The 26586-nt window shown below is 38.4% G+C and overlaps 1 protein-coding gene across 1 annotated transcript; it reads left to right on the top strand.

Annotated features, from left to right (window-relative positions):
* The first annotated feature begins 91 nt into the window (after positions 1-91).
* On the top strand, positions 92-26168 carry LOC139717500 (aryl hydrocarbon receptor repressor-like). The gene is made up of 4 exons (XM_071629004.1): positions 92-150; positions 12037-12224; positions 24175-24251; positions 26022-26168. The coding sequence occupies exons 1-4, from the start codon at positions 92-94 to the stop codon at positions 26166-26168; spliced, it is 471 nt and encodes a 156-aa protein (XP_071485105.1).
* Positions 26169-26586: the final 418 nt, after the last annotated feature.

Below are 26586 nucleotides of genomic sequence, written 5' to 3'. Positions count from 1 at the left end.
TCAACAGAGTTGCTACAAGCTTGCGTTATGGATTAACTATCATCGGATCAATTTTTTTCGTAACGTGTTTCGTTAACCCTTCATCGATATGATGGATTCTCTAGGATCTAAACTTTATGCTGGCAAGAGGCGACGTCGTCCTGCTAAACGGTAAGTATGATTTAGGGTTGATGCCGTACATATTCTGTGCAGTGGCAGCAGACGGAAGCTGAAAGCGTTGACAGAGCAGAGCGGATCGTTGTCCTTTGGAGTACGGGCAATCGCCCGGGGCGGGAGTTGTGATTTGGCGACAATTCCAAGCTCCACCCGAACTCGTTCTGCAAATTCTGTTGGAATGAAAAGATGTCTACGCCGCATGCGTTAACCAGTTCCATAACTGCCCAAAGACACATTTTTGTATAATCACAGGTTATTTTTTACCTGCGACACACCAGTAATTATTTTAGACATGAAATTGTTGATATGATTATGAAAAACATGCTTCATTTCCTGCATGGAGATGTAGCAGGCAGGTTGTACACAACTTTCCCGATCATATCATCATACATTCAAATCTGAAAATAACTCAAACAATTCACATCACACACATTAATGGAGCATATGCCACATTAAAAACAATGTGCTGCACTGCTCTTTATTCATAATTATTGACACAATTTGTCTCTTTAGTATTCTTGATGCCCATACCCTGATGGGCTCTACATTAAGTACATGTAATTTCCATTTTTCCATTTTCCATTTTGCTATTTTCCATTTTGTATTCTGGATTTCCATCATGTCATGTCTAAATGTGACACCTTGTGCAATCAAGATACATTGGTTAGATGATAGCTGCACTGGCATATGGATAACTTCTGTGATTTCTTTGAGTAAGGTAACATTTTCTTCCTTCTTTTCTTTTTTTTCCACTAGAAGTAAAGGCAGTTGGTGAGTAAAATGTGATCATTTCAAGAATGATAATGTGAGTTTGATTTGCTTCATTTGCCAAATAACTGACCGCCACTTCTCACTAAGGTGGTTGCCTGTGTTTAAACCTTTGAATTAAACAAGAACAAGAAGTTGGCACATGCTGATATTATATCCTTTTTTTTTTTCAACTTTTAGAGGCAAAAGTAATCTACCCATCTCACAAGATTGGTTTATATGTTGCTATTTCACTTCATAGTTAGAGTTTTGCTTAGAGACATATTCATGATTCACATTTTTTGAAAACTGAAATGAAGTCAACTAGTCATCAAATTATAATTAGTCAAGAGGTTTTATAGATGGACAACTCTGATTTTGTTGTTGTTTTGTTTCCTGAATGCTTTCTGAAGTAGCAATTTCCTTTTCAGATAATTTAAGGCATCATTTACCATTTGCAGATGAAAATAAAAACCAGTTATAGTGCTTTAAAATTGTTCTAAAATGTGTGTTATTAGGGATAGAAACAGCCAGTGTAAAAATTCTGATTAGGATTTAATCAGTATAGGTATTGTTATATGCAAAATGTGAACAATAGTTATAATAAAATAGTTTCTAAAATAAATCATCTACAGTTATGGTTTATTGAGAAAAATTGTGATATCTCCATATTATATTTTAGGCTTCATTGAAAAATCTTTATATGGTAGGATGTTTTGTGATACAACAGACCTACACATTATTTATGCATCAAATGTTATAAGTTGAACATTTTTAAAATCACTGCTCCCAATGGTAAATAGTATCTTTAATTCAGATGCTAGTTAAAATGTGTAATTTGATACCAACACAGCAACTTGTGAATGGATGTATCATTGATTTTTCTAATCTCTTAATTAAAAAAAAAGGTAAAAAAGGTTGTTGCTTTGGAGATGGCAACAATCAGTATTCATGATGGTAAATCATATGATTAAATTTACAATGAATACAATTGTATATATATATATATATATATATATTATATCATATATATATAATATATATATATATATGATATCATATATATATATATATAATATATATATATATATATGAAGATATGATTTTCATGGCAATCATACAGACATACATGTACATGCCTTGCAGGACACATTATCTCAAGTTTTCTAGAAAAAAAAATAATCAAGTTGGACTGATTTTTTAATCATGGTTATCACAGGCTATCACAATATTTCTTAGCAACATATATATATATATATATATATATTTTGTGTGTGTGTGTGTGTGTGTGTGTGTGCACACACCCACAAGAGTAAATACTAGGTGTTTCAAAAAACATTTCCCACTTTTGATCATAAATATTTCAAAAACTATTCATTCGATAAAACTGTCATTGATATGAGTAGTAGCTGGATAGTGTACAATTTGGTTGGAGGTAATTTGCACGTGAAAGCATAAATCAGTTTCATTAAATCTAAGATTGATTTTGAAGTAAGGTTTCAGATTTTGGTCAAATTTTAACCCTCTGTACAAAAATTGAACTTCGCACAGGAACCAATGATGTGTATGTGAGTGTGTGCTGACAATGGCTCTGAACAATGGACATGTCTGAACCACCTGTTGACTAGGCGTCAGTCTGGCGCTCCCTGTCACATGAATGCTTAATCAATAATTCATGTGGATTGCCCTGGGCACTGCTAGTCTGAATTCATGCACGGTAAAGTGCCTGCAAACACCACATTTCATTCCAGCTGGCAATCATTTTCAAATTTTGCTTCACATATCACTAGATTTGAGATATAGCATATCGATCTAAAGTTCCTCATTTTAATACAACTGTCTACTAATTAAACAGTCTGACAAATTTTTCGCTTTTTCGATAAAAAGAGATCATTTTTGGAAAAGAGTTCAGCAGCATTTATCATTGGGGCGATTTGTCTCAGAGTAGATTTTTTTAAGGCTCCATATACACAAGTGTATATATACTCTAATTGATTTTCTTTACTTCCTGTCACCACGTTTACGATAGAACAGAAGGTATTCATTGTAATTTTGTTTTTCAGACGTAGGGAGAGCACTGACGCGACTCAACGACAGTATCGACAGGCGTTTAATAGACTTTACACAGATACTGCCAGGCGTTTAATAGACTTTACACAGATACTGCCAGGCGTTTAATAGACTTTACACAGATACTGCCAGAGGCTGAATAAAGACTAGCTGTGATAGTGGAATTTCTCATGAATGAATAATGAAGCATTCAAACCCTGGCCATTGTTCAGGACCATTGTCAGGGTGTTAACCACACACTCCCATACACACCCATTGACCCCTGTGCAAAGTGAAATTTTGTACAGAGGGTTGAAAATAGAGCAAAGTCTGGAACCTAACTGTGAAATTAATCATGGATTTCATGAAACTTATTTATGCTTTCATATTCAACTCACCTTCAACCAAATTGTACACTATTCAGCTATCACTCATACCAATGACAGTGTTATCTGATATGTAGTTTTTGAATTATTAAGAATAAGAAGTGGAAATGTTTTTTGAAACACCTAGTATTTTTGCATCAAAGTGTACAAAACTGATTTTCAAAAACTATTACATGTACATGTAGGTTCAGATTTATTTGAACCTGGCCTTTTGTACCGTCAGGGTGCAGTAAAAGATACTTCTCCCATAGCCAAAGACCTGGTCACATTGTTTTAACAGGCAAATAGTTCTGTTCTTTTTAATTGCCTGACCGGGAGTTCCAGGGGGCATTTCATGAAGCATTTTGTCCAGCAAATTTGTCTGACAAATTTGCTCTTGGCCAATCAGATGTAAGTATTTCAGTAGCTTATAAGAGTTCATCAGAAAGAATATTTGACAAAACTCTTCATGTAATGCCCCCCCCCCCCCCCCCCCCCCCGTCCTTGGCAAGCCAGCAAGTAGGCATGTAGTGCCATGTGCACTGTATTTTGTTGATATGAAATGTTTTCTGATTTTTTGTAAGGTAGAAATCCATGCCAGTAGTATTAGATCGCTGCTAAGGAGGAAAAACCTATTCTTGGTGATATTTCCTGTTTTGTACAAGTGCTGGTTTCGGTTAATAGGAAACGGCGAGTTTATCATGTAAAACATCAGTGTGCAGGATGTTGAAGTTGCCCTCTAACTTAACATTACAATTTGATACTTGCCGGCATCAACCTTGCAACAATGCTTGAGAAATGATTCATGTGGTTTTTCTCTTTCATTTAAAGAGCACTTAAAATGTAAAGGCATACCAGGATCAATATACCACATGCTAGATGGTGTGCCCTGGATTACGTACAAAGTGTAACGTTCGTGTACATTTGCAATGATTAAAAATGCTTGTGTATATTAAAGGGTGTGTACAGTTCTGGTCGAAGTGAAGATTTAGCTTTTAACGTTTTGGGAGATATTCAGAAACCACTCTATGAGATGTCAAAGAGCATGCAATTCTAAGGGGTATCAAAAGTTTATTCGATGAAAATCGGTTTTGAAATGGCTGAGATATCCAAAAAACAAGGTGAAACAAAGAGATCCTAATAAAGTTGTGGTATGTCGCCTTTTATTATTATCACTTTCTGGGATATCTCAGCCATTTGAAAACCAATTTTCGTCAAATAAACGTTGAATCCTTCTTAGAATTACATGCTCTTTCATATTTCATAAGAGGCTTTTCATTATCTTACTTCGGAATGTTCAAAACATGAATACCTACTTCAACCAGTACTGCACAGTCCCTTTAATGTTAAGAGAATGAACTTATTCAGTGCCCTTAGTTAAAAAAAAAAAAGAAGAAGAATATTATATGAAGAAAAGTCACTAAACATTGAGCAGACTTTGATTAACTTGAACTTTGTAAATTTAGTTTTATGCTGGTCATTAAATGTGTGGTGAAAACCTTGAGGCTTCTAAATTTTTATGTCAGTAGTACACTTTTAATGTCTTCCACAGTTTGAAGTAAAGATGTTCAGTATGCTTTATGAAACTAGATCACTTATAAATGCTGGAGGCACCCCTCCTCCTCCACCCCCCCCCCCCCCCCCCCCCCCCCGAGACAGAGAGAGAGAGGTGCATGATATTTTGTAGCAGGCTACATCATGCTGAATTTCATCAAAAGGTACAGCAATTTTATTTTACGACCATCTAAACATTGATGCATTTCCATGATCAGTAATCTATCAAATGTTGTAGGCCTGAAGCGTGAACGATTACAATGGACTACGGTACTACATAACGATTTATTTATAAATCAGTAAGGAGAACAGAAGCTAATTAGAAGTGCCTTTGAATTTCAGAATTGAATGATGGTAAAAGCTGAAGGCCCATCAAACCAATTATGCAATTTTTACATGATAGTACAATCATGTATTTGTGCCTCCATTACTTCAGTTTTCAAGTCAAGTCTTTACTGCTCTACCACTGTTTGTTTTCCATTTTTAGAACTTTGAAACACTTCACTGACTTTGAACAATTCGTTTGATACAATTCAAAGTGCATGGAATGTGATCATAAATGCTGTATGTATGAGGAAGCAAGTTTATGTCACATACACTATGCACATACACACACACACACACACACACACACACACAGTACAATATTCAGACAGAAATGACCCATCAAAAGTTCTCACACATACTGTCTTGCTTCAAGATGATCCCTGCTTTTCATCAGCTGGCTACGGGCAGTAATTAGCCTTGACAAATTCCATAAAAACAACAAAGGCTATTATTGTTCTAGAGTTCACTGGCTTTGGAAAATGCCTCTGGAATGCAAACAACAAAGGTTAGTGAGAGAAAGATAGAGGGAAAGGATATGGAGGGGGATACATTGTATATTACGTACGATATGTGTGTACTATGATATGAGAGAGAAACAGACAAACATATATTAGATAGATATAGATGAAGAAAATATAAAAAGGGAGAGAGAAAAGAGAGAATGAAACTGTTTTGCTACTCCCTCACTACCGTGTAATTTCTTAACTGCTGCTTAGACCCGATATAATGACCGCACTGATGAAATTAAATTGTAGCTTAAAGCCGCACAATAATAAGAATTGCCCCCCCCCAAAAAAAAAAAAAAGTTTTTCAACAGATTTCACCAATGAAAAGTTAATATTGATAGAGATAGTAAAAGAGAGAGATTGAAAAGAAAGAGAGCGTGGGAGAAAGAAAAGAGAATTTGAACTATTTGTGTATTTTTGTATTCTTTTCATACAAAATGATTATAGCAGTTATTTATATTGTGTTAGCCCTTTTTCCCGAGCCAGCAAACAGGTCGACTTTTTGAATTATATGGGACAATATAGTATTTTAGGTTTGATTTCAATAGGGCACCCCTTAGAAAGTACACTGTAAGCCTTTGAACCACATTGTTGAAACCACTCGCTGTGTAGCATGTTTGCTACAAACCAAGAACTGCACTTTCTACAGCAATATGACAGGCATTCAGCACTGTAAGAAATGTTTGAGTGGATCATGCTTGCAAAACATAAAATTATAGATGAGAAAGTGGAAATATGATGAGAGGATTCTGTGCTCATGGTCACTAAATTGTACATGTATGTCCTAGGACAATACTGTATACGCTATATATTTCGCGGGGGTTTTATTTTCGCGAATTTCGCGAGTCGGGAGCTATTCGCGAAATTAACAACGCGCGAAAATATTACCTTCCAAAATAAATCCCTTGCCTTGATGATACAAACATTTCAGTACTGGTATACCATGTCATGGCTTACCGAACAGACCATACTGGCTAAGCTTGTTTACGCACGTCCACGTCTACTTACGAATACTGTAGAGAGCCAATCCATTATCGCAAGGGGACCACTCGTCAGAAATCTAGCGCGATGGACTTAACCACTTCAAAAATGTTGAATTCTAACTTACTAGTTCGCAGAGTTTGGTAAGTTTTTTTCATGCAGTGTATAACTAGTATCATTCTTATTTGCTAGTAAGTTGAAAATTCACACTTTCTTTGCCACTTCATATTTTCTCTGGTCCCCCAATCGCGAATTTAACCACTCGCGAAAATGTGTGACAGCGGCAATTCACGAAAATTTATGTACGCGAAAATTATAGCGTATACAGTATATGACTCACAATGCTCATCCTATCCCAGGTGTTAAAATAGGTACTCAGTTAGGGGTGGTTGCAGTGGTAAGGCTATCAGAAATATAATGTTTCTGTAGAGCAGTTTTTTCCTGTGTAAATTCTCATTGTAGGCACTTTCATCACTGTTCTACATCTTCATATGATAGTAGTAGTACTATTTGTGTGAGCATTAAAACTGCTTGATATTATTATAATCTATGTTTCATCCTTGCCGTGAAAGCTCTAGATTCCAAAGGAAAATCAATAATAATTTCTGCATGTTTTATTTACAATTTTTTCTTGAACTACATAGTTTTCTAACTCCACATATTTTTATTTTATCTGCCTGCTCCTATAGCAGTATCAAATTGCTATTTGATATTTTATTGCCTAATGTTCCTATGTATGATTTTTTTTTTTTTTTTTTTTTTGGGGGGGGGGGGGGTGTTGTTGCCTGAATATTCAGTATGCCAAAAAATTTAAATATTTGAGTGTGTTAATGAAGTCTCACAAAATTTGATTCATCACTTTAAGAAGTATTACAATTATGGATCTATCTTTGTAATATGACCAGGTCCATGTGCTCAGGGGTCAAGGGTCAAAGATCTACAACACATCTGGATTCAGCTGAACATTAATACTCTCAATCAAAAATGTCACAGGCACTTGCTGTAAAACATTATATTTTCGCCGCATGAAATTTTCACAAATTGGAGCCGACAGCCTTTTTCTCAGCATGAAATTTTCGCGAGTTGCCTCTTTGACATTCAATGCGTAAAGTGTAGACAAGAACTTTCATGTTGATTTTATTTCGTGAATCTTGGCTCTCGTGAACTTAACATGCAGGCAAACATTCCTCGTTTTTACAGTATTACATAGAAATGATTCTAGTGATTTGCCTTTGTTTTCCCCTGACATGTCTAATGCTATGCTTAGTGCCAGCTGCTATATTTTGTTCTACAACAAACTGGTTTATACATTTTGCAAAGCAAAAAAAAAAAGTATGAATTGAGGAAAAGAAGAAATTCACCATGTATTGTACGTGTACAACTGTACAGTATGACCACAGTCAAAGGTTTACAGATTAAAAATGTAATGAGATCCCTAGGATGCTGGTACTGTGCTCTAAATGTTATTTAGAGAGGGAGAGGGAATACTATATCTGCGTCATTGACTTTCCAGTGAATGTAGAACAATCCATACGGTTGTGAAAATGCATTTTTAATAGATCTTTACCATGACTTTGGAATCATAGTGGACTTGTGAAGGTATTTTGTGAGCAGTTTACATTGAACTCCAGTACAGCGGGTACAACATAGATAAAAATGAACAGTCTGTCGTGCAGCACGTTTCCAACCAAACTGATCATTTCACTTTACATGGTCAAAATAAGTCTCAGTATCAAGGTCAACAAAAATAATGATAGGAACTTTTATAGATTCATTTCTAAGATTGATAAGATGGGGTGATGAATGAATTTCCTTTGGCAAGGAATTCCATGCTGACTATGGTCCACAAAATGAGAAACTACACTCACCAGATTTTATAGTTTTTGTGTGTGGTATCTGGAGCAACAAATAGTAGTATCCATGGCAGAGGGCAGTTCAAAAGTTGAGCAGTGACAAGATGGTAGTATTTCTGATAAATATTTTGAAGAAGAATTGCTTTTTCCCATTATTTTGTATTCTTTTTTTTAAAAGAAATTACTGCAGGTGTCATAGTAAATACTGCTTTTCCAAAACTGTTATCACCACACATGTTTGTTACATGAAGGGTGAAAATGCTCCTGATAATATACTTTGTAAAGTTTGTTAAAGTAGAATGTGCCTTTAAATATTTTGAGTGCTGGTTGATAAGTGCTCTGCAGACCATTTTCTTTTCGATGGAGAATTCTGTTTTGACATGAAAGTGATTTGAATAATCAAGACATCATGGCAAAAATGGTGAAAATGATCTCAGAAAGGCACACTTTTGGTAGTTATGATAAAGTTTCTTCCTGTGAAAAAAGAGAGATTTTGTCCAGATGTCGTGACAGTGGCCTATAGTTTGTATGCATGCCTTTCTCCTCCCAAAATGTTACCACGTTCCATCCAAATTTGAGACTGAGCTGAGAACTACCGTGATGTATCAAATACCCCATTCTGGAGTCTGTGCAAGACAGGATGCCTCCACACAACAACAGAATTTCAGTGACACCTCCTTACATTCAGCTATACAGTCTACATCAATCTAGTCTTTAGATAGTAGAATCATTCAAAGAAGCAAAAATAAAAGACAAAAACTTATGAATAATTTTGTTGTTCAGTTCTGATTGGGAGCTCGTTGGGAGTGTCAGACTGTCACAAAACTGATAACATTACCCTCTATAGAGATCACAATATGCTACTGTGTATGAGAGTATTTAAAATTTTCTCACATACTTGCAGTTTTTGTCTGTATGATTGGATAATCACTGATGTCTCATGCAAGTGTGTATCATAACGAAGAGCAATGGTATTGGAAGATGAGGTGTAGTTTGTACAATACTGTTCAAGTCTGTGTCAAAATGTGTTGTACACGTGTGTTGTTGTCAGCCGAGATAAAGTGTATTCATAACACTTGCTATGAAAAGAAGTGTGGTGGAATATCTCCCCCCCCCCCCCCCCCCTCTTTGCTTAGTCACTTCCAGTGTTCTTTTGATTGGTTGCGAAGTCGGGGCCAAAGTACAAAGTGCAGATCCTTTTGTGTTTGTTTGTATGTGTGTGTGTGTGTGTTTACTACATACAGCCGTGAGTGATCAATGGGTTTCAATTTTGACATTATACAGCAGGCCCAGTTTTTTTATGTATGAAAAGAAATACAGACAATAAAAGATTTCTCTTATTTTTAAGAGATATATACTGGACAGACAGCCTTTGATATATAGCCGTCCCTCAGTTCAGTGACTGTAGCAATATTCATCCTGACTGGGAACCTGTGTGCAAAAGTGGAATCCTGTAGGCCTACATTACAGATTGTACATTGTACATGCACTTGAGTGCTACAATACCATTTCTGATGCTTTCTATCTTTTTATTCTTCTTGGGAAAGTAGTGATCATATGTGACCCACTACAACAAAAGGATCCGAAAGTCGGGGAAGGACAATTTTCTGAAAATGGTATGACATTATTCCCTTACTCTTCTACTTTAATTTCATATGAAGCCCAACTCATAAAAGTACTCCATTGCGGAGATATACACTGTAGCACATGTCAAGTAGTTGAGGAAATCAGGGTTTCGAGAAAAACGCCTTCAAAGTTTTCCTTCCGATGCTATCATGATCAAGGGGAGGAGAGACAGCTTTCACCGCTTGACAATAGAAGGCATGTTCCTAGCGACCTCCGCGATGCCCATTCAAGCTTATCGCCTGTGGTCTACGCAAGACCAATCAGTAATAAAGATGCCACGCACTGACCAATAAGATCACTCCCTTGTTGCTAGGGGCGGAGTCTAGCTGCGGTGCTAAATTCAAATCTTCGGACTCGTTTCTGTTACATTGAAAGTTGGAAAGTCATGGCAAAGAAAAATGCTGATTTCTTACCTTTTCTTTGATCATGTAACTTTGAAATTTTGGCAGATGATAGACAAAACATTAGATTACAAAATTATGTCAAAAACAGAAATCTGATTGTTTTGACAGATTTTGATGATGTGACTTCAAACTCAATTTTCTTGGCTCGGCCGTTAGCGCCTTAAGGATCCTTTTGTTGTAGCGGGTCACATATCCTTAATAGTTGAAATTAAACTGTAGTACTGTATTTATCAATGCAAAAAAAAAAAAAAAAGAAAAAGAAATAGCTGTCATTATTTGTTGACGGGACCAAGTTATCTTCTGTTGTTACAATGCTATTAAAGGGAAGAGTTTAAAAACATGAGGATTGGTTATTTGGAGCTGCAGATTGTTTGTTATGTAAATGTCGCATAAAGTAAAACCTCTCTATAAAGTACCGGTATCTAAAATATTAGAATTTGGATAGAGCATACATACAGTATCTTTATTGAGATGGTGCACTGCTGTCTCAAGTTACAATGTATATTACTTCCAAAAAATGATTTGTTTTGATGCTAAAAGAGAACATGAATTTTGGCATAGAACACTGTGATATATGCAATTATTGGTATTTAAAAAGATACTATTAATTGATGCAAATTCATCCCCCAATCTTAGCTATTGTCTCAGTTGTCTTGGTGGTGATGATGAGATGGAAAATATACTTCATCATCATCATCAACAACAACAACAACAACAACAATGACAACAACAGCAACAACAACACATATTTGAGGTGACATATATTTAGAAACAACAATCCCCCCCCCCACATTGGGAGCTGCCTCCATTTCAAACAAACAATCGTCACCAAACAAGCAAACAGTATTTCAATTGTCCACATCTTTGTGCTTTGTGTGTAACCTCCTCCGATATTTTTACAGTGATTTTGGGTCAAAGGGTTTCCAGAGGCCATGAATTTCTGAATTGATATAAAAGACGTACAAATGAATATCAAATGTATATTATTTGCGTGTTTCTCCTTAAAGAGGAAACTCTGCAGCTTGAAACCAATATGGAGAGAGAAAAGTATTGTAAGAAATTAAGAGAGACAACAAAATCAAAAGAGCGTCTGAGGATAGTAACAATTAAACAGGTAAATTGACTAATGTAGGCTCTTATATGTGAGTGAAATTGTTGCCTGTCACATCAGTGCCAAAATACTTTATGCCACATATTTCATGAGTCAAGTACTACTATATTGCAAATCTTAACACACGCAAAAATATATTCTCTGATCTGGACATGATGTGGACTTACAGGTGTATACACTACTCCATTTATTGCTTGACTCCATTATTTCAAATCTAACCACTTTTAATAGGAAATTGTTAAGAAGTCCCGATTCTTGAAAAAATTAGACTTGCTAAGTATAATTATGGTGTGTATGTTGGTCAGAGCTTGGATTTTGATGAAGGCATTTTTATTCCGTCTTTCCCTGTGCTTCCAGGAATACAGTTCCGATGAACGGGACGGTAAAGACGAATCCGAGCAAGAGGCATCGCGATCGTCTCAACGCAGAGCTGGACCGACTGGCAGCCCTGCTCCCATTCGATGCTGACACCATCTCGAAGCTGGACAAACTCTCCATCTTACGCCTCAGTGTCAGCTACCTGCGGAACAAGAGCTTCTTTCAAGGTTTGTTCGAGCGAGGGAGTCCCAAATAAAATGCTCCGACTGATAGTTATAGTGTCATAATTTTCTAGGGGGGAAGAAACTGTACACATATATTTTGCTGTGTTTCAAGAGCTCCTTATATTTGATTTTACAAATTACAAATGTGTGATAGAAGAAGTGTGCTTTTAGTTTGCATTTGAATGTGTTTAATGATGATGAATGTCTTTTCTCGTGTGAATATACTATCTCTTATCGTTACTAATGTGACCAAATGATGATGTATTGTATAGACCAATTCGGTTTGGGTACTGTTTTTTATGGTAATTTCTACCTGGGGGGCTTCACGTATGCCTAACAAAAGATTAATTATGCACTGACTTAGCAACGCATCTGGCTCATTGCATAACCCACTGAAAGTGCTTTAATTTTTCTTTGGAAGCCCCACAGTTATGGCTGCCATAAATTACAATGCTCTGAAGTCTGATTCATCTACAGTGTATATAGATCTTTTTCATCAGTTTAAGAATGTGCTTGGCAATGGGATTTTTTTTAAAAAAGCAGCTTAGGCCATGTTTATACTTCCCCTTTTTGGGTCATACGCATTTTTAGTTCAAAGCACGGTTGCATCCTTTCTCACTTTGATATAAACGCTGTTTCAAAATGTCATTTCAAAATGCACAAATATGTGCGTTAACGATCAGCGTTTCTGACTATTCATGTTTCATGGGGAAGCATACACGCAAATCACATATAAACGCATTTAAATGACGACATCTCCATCGCCTTTCCGGTTCATGTGAAAATGCGCGCATGAGGCCATGGCAGCTAACCTTTCGATTACTGTACTGTGCATTGTACAACCTGCAGGTGTTAATCCCTCTAGCTCCTTGTTGGTACATGGTGTACACTGTACGTGCACAGACATGTTAATGCATGAAGAGCTCACTACCATACAGTCCGATTTTGTCAACAATTTGTCGATGAAATACATACTTGTGTTTCCTATCATTGTCTACAGTCCATACGTGTGTATTAGTAAAATAATTGAAAAGATATTAGACATGTTGTGGAACGTGAACAATGCACACACTCGGGCCAGAACTTCCGAAAAAGCGCGCGCCCCAATTTGACCTGCCTCTGCTGAGGTCAACGAAGCTATCATAAACATTCCTTCTAAGCTCAAAGAAAGTGAGCATAAACAGTGCTCCCCTGAACAGCATTTTGAACCAGCGTTTTCAATCGGTGTTTTAAAAAATGCTGATTCTGCCATTGCAAATTGAGCATAAACACATCCTTAATCTTGTGGGTTTTCAATTTGGTTAATGCTTTCTCCTCATAGTAATTTTGATCATTGTGCTATGGTAAATTGGATGCCATTTGTAGGATGATATGTATGAATTCAGCCCTGTCTATCCTGACATTTCATGTAAATGCTGTTTTTCCAATTTTTCAGAGCCGCTAAGACATTTTTCTTCATGAATGGTTCTGCCACAAACCCTTTAAAATGCATTCTGCTCTGAATTATGCGTGCGAAGCATGTGTATAATAGACCTTTTGATTGCTAGAGATGAGTGACTGATATCAGAGTAGAAATTTGACATGCAGAATAATTTTTTTTTTCTAGCCAATCCTTTTAAAAGATTATGCATACTCTCATTGCCCAGAAAAGAAGATGATGAAGAGGAAGGGGAAAAAAATAGCCTGTGGGGGTTCAAACTCAGGTCAGAACATAAATTATATGTGTCAACAGTTCTGGCTGAAAAAGTAAACCAACTGCTGTTTGCATTCTCCGCCTACCAGGGAGATATTTCTACACCAGTTACATGGCACATGAGTGATAGTCTCATTCCAGACTCAAATTAGAATATCTAGTACAGAGCTCTATAGTTCAATATTCAGATATTTGGAAAGCAGAATGAGTGATGTCTGCTTGTTCAGGAATTGTAATATTTATGATATATATTTGTTTTGTTTTGTTTTGTTTTGTTTTGTTTTTGGGATGTGGAAATACGCCTTTCTAAAAGGATCCTCAGCTTAAGAATAGACAGACATTATAAATAGCTTGAAGAAGAGTGCTAGTTCTGCCTACAGTATAGATTGGGCTTGATGTGTGATAAAACCAGTCACATTCCAGAAAAAAAGGTTGATCTCTAAAGTGCAATGCTTAGGAAGAAGGCAATGGTGAGACTGTCCCCCCACCCCAATCCCCCACCCCCACCTCCCCCCCCCCAAAAAAAAAAGAGAGAAAAATCAACAATTTTGACTATTCCATCATGCACTTATGGGATCAAAGAAGATGCAAGGGCCAAGGGTACCATTTGTAACTGGATGCCTTGAGCTCCAACATTGGTAGATATAAACTACATTCTGACACTGGTCCTGGACTTGATCATCATGGCAACTCAGCCCCTTTGGTGGCCTCATTCAAATGGCAGCAAATGTTCTGGGTGCTAAAGCCACAAACTATTCTGTTCCCCAGGCAGTCAGATGAATAAAAGAGCTTTGAAAGGGTAGGTGTAATAACTTGTGGCAGTGCAGAGTGGTAACTGTAGTAGTAGTGCTAGTCATAGTAGTAGTAAAAGTAGTGAGTAAGTAGAAGATTAGGAATGGTAATAGTAGAAGTAGTTGTAGTAATTAGTGGTAGTGTTGGCCGTGGTGGTACAAGTGTAATTGTCACAGTAATGATAGTGGTAGTGGTGGTTTTGGTAATGGTGGTAGGAGTGGTAGTGGTATTGTTATGGGTATTGGTATTGGTATCGGTGTTGGTATTGGTATTGGTATTGGTATTGGTAGTGGTATTGGTATTGGTAGTGGTAGTGGTAGTGGTAGTGGTAGCAGTAGTGGTATTGGTATTGGTATTGGTAGTGATAGTGGTAGTGATAATGGTAGTAGAAGTGGTGGTGGTAGTAGTAGTGGTAGTGATTGTCGTAGTTGGAGTATGCAATAGGGCAACGATAGATATTCCAAACCTTTTTTCTGCTGTCATTGAGGGGGAAAAGACCAAGGATACCGATGTGTCTGAACTGATGCAGATTGGAAGTCAGACAACACTGTTTGGATCAGTCAGGAAGGAAGATGTCAGCAGATTCAGCATTTAAGTAGTTTTCCAGAGCTTGGGTTTAGGGTAAAAATTATGAAAAAAAAGGCAATAATACAAGTTCACACTTGAAATGCCCCGCAAACCATTTAGGGTCACAAGTCAACAGGTTTGTTCAGAGGAATCGGAAGTAGGGTTGGTTTCAAGAAGGAACTGGGTGAAAAAAAAGATCAATGAAGGTTGATAAGAGTTAGGGGTGATGAGGTGTGTTGAGTGTTTTTTGAAGCTTGTTGAAACACACATGTGGAGGGGATAGAATGGAAATGTGAAAAGATTTTGAGATGTGTGTGTCACAGAGAATAAACTTAATCCAAAAGGTTGGGGGAGATTGATAAAAAGTGAAAGATTAAGAGAAGAATTTGGAGAGATGGTATAGTCTAATATAGTGGTCTGCAATCCTGCCTCAAATAACGCGTGTCTAATGGCAAGCCATGTATAGTGTAAGAGGATGAAAGTAGAGATATAGAGGGAAATGGATTTCGTCGACACGTACTGGAGACGAAATGCAAATAGAGCGGTCGTGAGGGCAGCAGACAGACGGACGTGCTTTCATTTGAGAACATAACAAGAGCCATAACGATTAGTGAAGAAGGGGGGGGGGAGGGGAGGGGCAACGTGCACAGACACATGACAGATGATAGCTCAAGAGACAGACAAACAGACAGACAAACAGAACAGCAGACAGACAGATTGACGACAGTGGATATCGGATCAGAAGTGGTTGACAGACCCAGTGTCGCATATTTGTATACAGTACACATATCTTCCACGCTGAGCTTCGGATATGGGAGATAGAGGACATGATGTAGTGGCATCCCACATGAAATCAATGTGAGCAACATTCCCAGAAATCACACCTGCACAAGAGATACACGCAGTCAGAAATGAAAATTGTCAAAATCTTGTGATATCTGATATTGCAAATTTTAATAGCGTGGGACACAACAGTGTATATAGCATTTAATGGTAGTTGACATAAATATGATATAAGACACTTGGCATCATTAGTTTATTTTTCCAAACACACCCTCCCTTCCTAGTGAGCCATTTTGGCTCCTTCTAGCCAGGTGGCAAAGAGTAAAGCTAAAACTCTGAAAGTTGGAAAAGTTATCAAGACAGAGATCCCTTTGTGGAGAAAAAATACAACCCTTACAAAATTAAATTTTTCCAGCAATTTTGTTTCTCTTGCCTATAGATTTAATAGAGCAAGTTGAAACAGTGGGAAGGTACACTGTAGTTAACCAAGTATGCATCCTGGATGGAGGTGTTTTAATGTAGGACCTGCTTCATATAATGGCAAGTTTAAGTTTGTAGCATATTTTTTTTTTTTAGTTTAGTTTACAGTTTAGGTCAGGTTGGATGACCCTGGTTCAAATACTACCCAGCAGTACATCCTCTTGACCAGTGATATTTTCGCTGTGACTTGGGGTCATGTTGACCGAAAACCAACAGTGGGCAAGATCAAATTGACCTGGGTGCTTAATGATGTCTTTGTTGCCTTAAAATTGCCCTGAAGTATAGTGTATGCTAGATAGTCTCCCAGTAAATGGTACAGAACTCGCCGCAGGGAATAATTTTCCAACTCAAATTTGATTAGCAATTTCTGCTGATGAACGATATTCCAAATGGTATCCTGTACACTTCTATGGAAGAAAACTGCCACACAAAAGTTAGTTTGTGTAGCAATGGTGTAAAAATGCATAGCAAATTGAGATGCGATACCCGGAAAATTGTTCCCATGGAAGGGATATTGACTGTGTCGTACAGTAGATTTCCTTCTGTAGTATGTTTTATGGCCTTAAATTTGCCCTGCAGTTTGGGTTTAGAAGGCACTTCACTGTGTTTTGTTAAGTTTGATTAGACTGTGCCAAAGATTTTGGGACAGTCCGACACATAAGTACCGAGTTTCTGGCAAATTTGCAGTAGTTACCTTTCAAAATCTTGAAATCTTCAAAATCAATTTGGCATGTGACACTGTACTTGCAGTAATATACGTACTGATGACAATGTACATTATAATCACATTATTACGTAAACATACAGGTACACGTGGCTTTTGTCTTGCATGGCCGTCGTATAGCGAGTTTTGCCTATTTGCATACAATACGGCTGGGCTTTTTTATTTGATCTCCTTTGGTAAATTTTACAGTCCTGTGACATTCATACATGATAATGTGGGAAACAAACTCAAGATTTAAGGGTCTCAGTAGTGGTAGTACAATGTGTAGTATGAGTGCGTCGTGCTTTCCACTTTCCCGTCACTAGGCAGACTTAAGTGTCAGATTAAAAAAACTGGGGATTGTTTCCTCATATGTCGTACAGTGCAAGTGCTGCTCTCGCTTCCCTACCGAACTGCCTTGTCAGTGATTGAGTGCCCATTTCAAACTTCTGTATCATTGTTTCTTGGAAACGTCCATCTGTCTGGGATCAGAGGAGCCGGGGGGATGAAGACGAAAGTAGGATGCAGGCCGAAACTAATACCTCGCCACGTAACGTGATATTTCCGTCTGTCTTGCAGTTTGCAGACAGAGTGGATGGATAGGTAGCGAGAAAGATTGATGAGTAGGTAGACAAGTACACAGATATAAACCAAAACTGGTTTGGTGGAGGGATGAAGAGACACGTTGAAGTATGAAGATGCAGTGAATATATTGTTATAAGGTGTTGGTAGAAAGCACTGACTGCAGATACGTAGTCATGGTGCAGGTGGACGAATGGTATATGATACATTATAGAATGGGTAGCGAGAATCCTGCGATCTGATTGGTCGAGAGCTATGTGTTCATTTTTACTGGCCGCACGCTGAGTCACAGTGGTAAACATGTTATCGCGCACTTAGCAAGAGTACGCGTACTCGTAACAAAGGTTCGCGCACTAAAGCAAGCGTTCGCGCACTCAGCTTGGCCATGCATCCAGTAAAAACTTATGCATGGCTGGCCATGCATCCAGTAAAAAACGGTAAGTACGGGTATGCATGCCCTTTACGGAAAGCCAAAAGGAAATGCATCCAGTAATTTTGTCATCGGGTAACACGATAGAAAACTGGGTTTTTGACAAGAAAATTACCCATTCTATAAATCAAATGACGCACATGTCTTTTCGTGCGTCAGTCGGAATATAGTGTGCATGCGGTAACTATGGAATTTAGCCTAAACCCACTCGGCTTCGCCTCGTGGGTTAAGCATTCCATAGTTACCTTATGCACACAATTCCGACTGACGCACTCAGACCTGTGCGTCATTTGTATACTGGTACATACTAATGTGTCTGTATACACTTTGTATATATGCATGTTGTGTGTGTGTGTATATATATATATATATATATATATATATGCCTACATATAGGCCTATATATGTAGCATGTTTGTGTATAAAGTGAGTGATTAAAGAAAGTGTTATACTAATTATTATATACAGTGTTTGTGTGGATAGAGAAGGAGAAGAAAAGAGGCTTGAGGAAGAGGAAAGAGGAAAGAGGAGGAGGAGGAGGAGGAGGAGGAGGAGGAGGAGGAGGAGGAGGAGAGAGGCTTAGATTACTGGTAGAAAGGGCAGACATATGAAAAGCTCTGGTGCTGGTTTCTGTGCAATAAATAGCAAGGCTCCTTCCCTCTCCATGCAGGCGGTGCTGTGCAGTCACAACACAGCACTAGACTGCCCCCAACTTGTACTTGACCTAATTTTGGCCCGCCGAAATCAGGTCAGACAAGGCCGCCACACGGCTCATGCTCCAGTTTCCACGGATACATGCCAGTAATGAGGGCAGCCCATGCTGGGGCAAGTGATGTGCGGACCAACGGGAGTTTATTTTTATATGTTGGTAGATATAAATGAAGAGAAGAAGAAAGGAGAGAGAAAAGGGGGGGGGGGGGAGAGAAGAAGGAGAGGTTGAGAGAAAGAGAAGGAAAAGGGAGGAACTGAGGGGTTTTGTAATTGATTTGAAACAAAGATGGCTGTTCACATTCCAGTGCATTTCATGTTCTGATGTTTACTCTCTGTAGAAGGTACCCGCTTGGCTTTACTCTGTTTCTTTTTTTCTGTTTTTTATTCTCATTTTTTTGGCGGGAGGGGAGGGGGTCGCTTTTAGCTTGATGAAAGAAGAGAGAAAAAATTGAATTGGAAAAAAAAAAAAGGAGTGTGTTTGATCAATTCAGCTCAATTCAGATTTAGTGTCATTTTTTGATTGAAAATAAGTGTCTAATAAAACAAAATTCAGCTTGAAATTTGAAGATTAATATTCATAAAAGCCTCCTTTCCTTCAAATCGAAAAATTTGAAGTGTTTTTGGATTTGAAGGAAAGGAGACTTTTATGAATTAATAATCTTCAGGAGTTGGCGATGAACATTGTTTGGTAACTCACACAGAACATTACAGACTGAGCCATACACTGGCCTTTCGTAGGCTATACCCATAGAGGACAAATTCACTCCCAGGCAAAGTGTACATGATAGCAAGGGCATAGTATTGAGTACTTGACTGAGCAATCATCGTTACCATTAGCTCATTGAGGACGGGCAGATTTTGCTACAACACACATTTTCTGGTAGGCACTTGCCAGAGTATACTCAGGACTCATCTTTAACGGGTTAATGCATTTTATATTTTGTATTAGTGATGTATGAAAAGATGTAGACATGTCTTAAAAGGAATTCAAATTGAATATAATTCATACTTATGAACTACAGAAAAAACCACAATAAACAGAGGTGGTTGTTTATGTATGTAGCTACTGTAAAACGAGGAATGTTCACATGCATTTTAAATTCGTGAATTTCGCGAAATTAAAATGCACGTGAAAGTTCTTGTCTACACTATATGCATTGAATGTTAGAGGCAACTCGCAAAAATTTCATGCCGCAAAAAAGGCCGTTGGCTCCAATTCGCCAAAATATCATGTTTTACTGTTTGTCTTGGGGATAATTCTGCAAATGGTGAAATGATTTTCAAAGAACAGAGAAAATGACTCTTTCTTCTTGTTATTTTGGTCGGGGGAGAGGGATGGGGATAACTTACTCTAGATGTTAGTAATTTTCTTTTCCCTGAGTTGCCAATCTGGGCTAAAGGGGAAGATTATGTTGCAGCTTTATACCCAGTATCTCCGTGATATGAGAACTCAGAAGAGTTAATGTAACACCAGCTGTGGTGTAACCCAGTCATCAGCAATGTTTGAGAAAACACAGGTGACTTCGTGGATGCTAGGTTTCTGTTTGAACAAGTGCCTGTTTCTGGGAAGAAATATATATACATGCGCTTCATGAAATTGATTGTAATCAATTTCATGAAGCGTGTTCTGCGGCCGCCAAAATCAATATGTGCGCACATTGATTTACAATGTGCCACTTGTTGTAAATGCTCCATTCCGCCAGCAATATACCTCCAAATCCAGTCAAGCAGCCTCAATGATTCAACAATCATGCCACTATTACCTGCTAAAATCGTTGTCATTTTTTTCCCCCATGAACAATGATAAAAAATAAGAAAAAAAAGAAGAGTTTTCCGCTGCATGGTGTCATATCAGTAATCATTAAATTCGACATGCCTCATGTCACTGAGACGAATGGACAAAGAGTATTTTCTGGTCTCACTGAAGAATGGCGCGGATTTCCGAGAAATCATTGTCGATTTATATCAATTTGCGGAGAGGGCTCCCCCGGGGCTGGGTGCGTGCATTCATTAGCTAGGTTTTGTGGGGGATGAGATGAGTTGGGATGGAGGCGGCGTGACGGCCGGCCGGGGCGAGACAGTCCTGAGCAAGAAGATGGGTTCTTGGGGGATGGGGATTAATGGATGATGGGCGCGCTCGGACTGCGGATGAAAGCGGTTATTGTTTTTTTTCTCCAGACCCCTGTGCCTTGTCTTGTCAGGTTTTCTGTGGATGAGCCGGGATTCATTTCCCTCCTCCATATAGTACTCGTTTTTAGGATCATCATTCTCCCAACCCAGCCAATCTCCTGTCAGCGGAGGAAATCCATGGAAAGTATAAATGGCAATCAATCACGTTATATGCCCAGTGGTCGCAATAGTCATGGCACATTTTTGAAGAACAAAAGAATAGAGAGAGATATATGATTATGTAATATATTAGAGAGAGGGGAAGATAAATTTGACATGGATCCCTATAGTCTGGGCTGGATTCTTATAAATCTACCAAATGATCACATTTTACTTTTGAATGTCTTTCCATCGTAAACTTCGTGTTCAAGTGCAGAAATGAAAACAAATGAAGAATATAGTTGACATACTACGACGCATGGGTAGGATGATGATGAAAGATTTATATTGCAGACCTGTTTGCACAGATTGCAGGAAAGCGTTGTGGTCTGGAGTTGTTTTACAATGGAGCATTTAGCTTGAATCTGGATGCTAGATTGTCATCTGAACGGTTGCACCTCTGGCACGTGATTGAGTAATGGCAGATAGCTCAACCTTTTCTTCACTTTTGCCTTTAGCTGAATGCATACATACATCACTATGTACTAGTACTGTGCCGAAGGGTGCATGTTTAATTGACAGGACTTACTATATTATGTGGAGACGGAGATCATCACAAAGCTGCTGTTCAGGATTTTAGTTGCAGTTGGCTATACAAATGAAGTAAACTAGTTCCGTTTCAGTGTCTAAACACTGTTACACCGAAGACATTTAGATTTACGGTACTGTAAAAGTGGAAATTTTCGCGATGTTGAAATTTTCGCGCAACCAGAAGCTAGCGCGAAAATAAAAGCACACAAATATTTTTGCTTGCCACATGTTCCAGTAGTCGATGTCTTGATTCCGCGGGATTAAAAACACGCGAAACTCTTCTCAGCTCGCCCAGCGCGAAAAAGTTTACAGTATATTCATATGGAAACTAATCATCAATGTGATAGCTAATCGTCTGACAGCGTATGCATTTTATGATTATAGTGATCATCCACACAGGACAATGTCATAATCCTGAAGTTCTAACTTTTGAGTGAGAGTCCCACTCAATGATTAAACCTTGGAACCAGAAGAAATTCATTATACATGCAGCACTAGCGATCAAAACCTGGTAATTTGCGATGATACAGTGGCGTATGCAAGCTTATAAACTGTGTAATGTATTTGTGTTGTGGAGGTTGACTTGGAAGCTTTAACGGTAGGGAAAGAAATAATGCTAACTTTTAGAGTACATTGCAGGGCCAGTGGAGCATTTTCAAAAGTGGGGGGGGGGGGGGGCACTTCCAGGTTTCATGGGCTAACAAGGGGGGAAAAAAAGAAAAGGAGGTCCTCAGCTCATCTCTCCCCTTCCACTTCAGCTTTTCTTCAGCGGAAAAACATAACCTTACCATTCTCACACTTCAAGATCTCTGTCTATTTCTTTTTTAGTGCCACTTACGTACTTCTGGTTTAAAAAGAGTGGGGGGGGGGGGGGCCCAAAGTGATGACACCTTATGTATGCCTTTGTATGGTGCACAAAAAGTTGGGGGGGGGGGGGCTGACACCCTCCCCCCTGTTCCGCTAGCCATGCATTGATGAAATATCTCCATCGGCTTCCATGGCTTGTGGATAGATGGTGAACCATAAGAAATCTTGTCGTGTTAATCTTTAGCAAAGCATAAATATTGCTGTTTAGCTATTAAGTCTGTCTATATGAGGTTAAATTAAAAGCTAATCACTGAAGTTTCAAACTTCAGATTAATCTGTAAGATTAACAGCATCGTGTGGGTGAATATAACTTCAGAAATTAGATGGGCTTCAGAAATGTGATTACAAATAAGTATTTTTCTGTGAGTTTAGAATGAATATAATGGCATGTGTTCACATGCGGGAATTAGTGCATTTGGCATCATGCTGATTCAGGTTGATTTATAGAAACATTTTCATTGTTTTGTGTAAACGGGACTAACTTGAGGAAGAGTCGAAATTACGCATAGAAATGACGTGTGAAGGCGTTTTTATAAATTGTTGGCCCTGAACCTCCTTATTACCCATGACTCTAAAGCATCTAAGGACCTTCTGATCGGTGATCTGTGAAGATCAAGATCAAGAGATAAGGAATACTCTTACAGGGTCTCTCTGCCATAACGCTTTTAAAATCACTCTATTTTCTTTTCTTGTTTTGTCTGCTTTTATTGTCTTGCATTCACAGAAAATTATTCCTGTATCAAAGTAATTACTGCCGTTCACCGCCAAGCAAATATCTGCAAATTATTTGGTTAATATAGACATTATAAATCCATGTTTATGCATAGTTGGGATTATTTTTCTGTTCAAGTCTGGTGCTTTTCGGAAGCATTTTTGGCATGTAGAGGTTATTGTCAAGGTGACTATTGAATGAATGTTAAGTATACTGCATAGTTTACAATCAATAGATTTTTATTTGTGCTTTTATCTCCAGCCTTGCCAGCAATAACAACAAGAGCGCCAGAGCTCTGTAAAGCATTTAGATCTAACAATCAATCCCTCTCCCATCAAAACCCCCTCCTCCATTTTTAAGTGCACATTCTGACCATCCTGTAAACCATGTGAATTCATGTAATTGGGAGCTTGATAATGGCTACCTCTGTAGTCCCACATATCTATAAACTGTGATGGTTGTTTGCTGAGTACATAGTTTAATCAGCATAAATTATATGTTTTATATGTACAATATATATATAGCAGAGGCTTTTATCAGTCGCGTACAGCACCCATCAATATCGTCCGTGATTTTGAATGTGGAAGTTGACAAAGCCGTTGGAGAAAGATGAACCTATTTAACATGGCTGCTTAGATAGACATCATTGCGGATGGTATCCTCGCTGTCAGAGCAGGGATAAGACACAGCTCGTTGAGGGTGTGCCATCCCAACCTCCAAGAAAATGCAGTCTGCTTTTATCATTTGTTCCTGTCTTTGTCTGACCCAACCAAGGAGGCAAAACGCTCTGTATACCAGACCCCATCCCCCAATGTGCTGATGGGGTACCGATGGGAAACGCAGACATGCGGGTCAGTACCATGCGTACAGTTTGTGTCCCCCCCCCCCCTATGATGATACCCAACACAGACCGGTATCCCAACACCAGGATGGGCCAGCAGTCGCCCCCTAAAACAGGATCATGCACCAGTCTCCCAAGGATAGGGTTGTCTACCAGTCTCCTCTCAAACCAGGATTTCCCTTCTTCTGGTTTCATATCACACTTTTGAGTTCAAAATCAGTGTCTTGGCCTTCTGTGAATTCTACCGCCAAAACCTGTATGTTCCGATTGCAATTTCATACCTTGAAGAAGAATTATATCAAAGATATGGAACTTCATTCTGTTGTATCATATCCTCTTCTAATGCATATTTGAGCTGCTCATTTGATATTCTTTTATTGACTACTTTGTCTGCTCAAGGATAATGATCTTCAATTTTCTTAACTTCATTCTAAATGTATTGGTTTTAATGGCAAAAAAAAAAGGAAGGAAAATCAAAAAGAGGTGCTCGCTTGTGACAAAGATTTGACATTGCACCTGTCTTTAATGTACTGTATACGCAGAATACTTCGTGAGGTTTTTATTTTCGCAAATTTTGCGAGTCAGATTCTATTTGCGAAATTATAGACACTTAAAACTATATGAATATATATATATGAATGTGGTATATATGCGTGTACATAAATTCTCCGTTCAGTAGATGACTCCATGATTGTGAATTTAACAAATCGCGAAATCACTGGGAAGTCCTAGTTCGCGAAAATTTAGACTCGCTCCAATACGGCATATCTCCCTCCTCAGAAACTCGTGAATCATAAGTTCAGTCAAAGCTGTCATGTGCAGTACTTGGCACATCTCTGACATATTGTCATCTTGAATCATACTTGAACAGTGATGATCATGGAGTCATATGTTTGGGGGGTTTTTTTTGGCCTGTTTTGTAGGCACATTTTCTAAGTAAAAAAATGCAAAGGTGATCCCAAATTTACGTACATTGTAGGTGGGAAAATCACATTGTGCACGCACATGGAATAGTCTGATGTTATGTCGCAAATGAGAGAACAAACTTATCTGTGAATAGATAACCATGCACCAGCAACCGTGAATGCGGCGCGAATTGCTCTGTTATTCAAGATTAACGTTAAAGGAAATTTGCAAACTTTGTATGGCTGACACTTCTAGTCATGAAAAGAAATTATAGGATTGTTTTCAGTTTTGAATGATACCCCTTTTCCAAGGTTAGAAATTGTTTGATTATATAGCATCAATTTGTTTTGAGTTTTAGTGTTGATCCCTCCATGGCACATTGATGTCATATAATCATCCGATGGTTTTCCTGATACAGCATTTGTCTTCTATGTAAACCAGCAGTTGGGGGGGGGGGGGAGGGGAGGGATTGGCGGAGGGGGAGGGGGAGGGGGAGGGGGAGAGGAGAGAGAGAAGGTGGAGGAAAAGATGAAAATGAACTAAGAGATCCTTGGAGTAATTCCAAGGTGAATTTGATCTGAAACAGCAGACCCTTACTCGGATTTGCCTAAGGTTCAGTGCCCCAGTCAAATTGTAAGTCACACTTCCGAAATGGAAGTCATTGTTTGAAAAGCGGCACCAGTATCATCAAGGAATTTCTTTCTTTCTTTGAAAGTTCTTTCCTTTTTCATGCTAGCATCATGATTCATTTTAGATGACTGTTGTACAGACGTGAACTTGATAGATATCATCCGCATTATGACTTAGAATCATTTGAGAGTGACTCTCCTTTTGTGCAAGATATGTGCCAAATGATCATCGTCCAACTCTTCAGTCCCTCTCCCAGATAGTCTTTGTCACAGGCCCTCTCACTGTAGTCGTGTTTGCAAGAGGAGCGAGCAGGAGGTCATTGCTTGAGACTAGTCCAGCTACTAGTGAGAGTCAAGACCTAGTGGAGAGGACATTCTGGAGATCTGTTTGAATCTCATAACTGATGCCTTTGATTTTAAGTATGAATTTTGCTACCAGTATTTGGTACCAAGAAGTACGCCAAAATCACATCTCAGATTTCAAAAGGCCTTCGCCCTTGAAAAAGATCTCCCCTTCTTGTGGCCCATGGAATTGCTCTTGAAATATGAAATTGATAAATGCTTCTGGGATCTTGGTGGCTAGAGTTCATAGATGATTGAAGAAGGAGCCGGGACTACCATGCAAATTCAAGATTGTCGCATTTTCTCATCTCACCCGGCTTCAATTTAGATGTGTAATTTCACATTTTTATCCATAAGTGTGTGTGGTCAAACCTTTTTAACCTGTTGAGGACGAGTCCCGAGTATACTCGGGCAAGTGTCTATGGAAAATGCGTGTTGTAGCAAAATCAGCCCGTCCTCAATGGGTTA

Source organism: Diadema antillarum, unplaced genomic scaffold, assembly GCF_040938485.1.
Source record: "Diadema antillarum isolate AM-2024a unplaced genomic scaffold, OU_Dant_1.0 scf00000076, whole genome shotgun sequence".
NCBI lineage: Eukaryota > Metazoa > Echinodermata > Echinoidea > Diadematoida > Diadematidae > Diadema > Diadema antillarum.
The sequence above is the reverse complement of the archived record's forward strand: the minus strand, read 5'-3'. Positions and strand labels throughout refer to the sequence as shown.

Coding starts and splice junctions, on each gene's coding strand:
- LOC139717500 (XM_071629004.1), top strand. CDS start 92: ATGGATTCTCTAGGATCTAAACTTTATGCTGGCAAGAGGCGACGTCGT. Junction 12,225..24,174: donor GAACAAGAGCTTCTTTCAAG/GTTTGTTCGAGC, acceptor GACCCAACCAAG/GAGGCAAAACGCTCTGTATA. Junction 24,252..26,021: donor TGGGAAACGCAGACATGCGG/GTCAGTACCATG, acceptor CCAACTCTTCAG/TCCCTCTCCCAGATAGTCTT.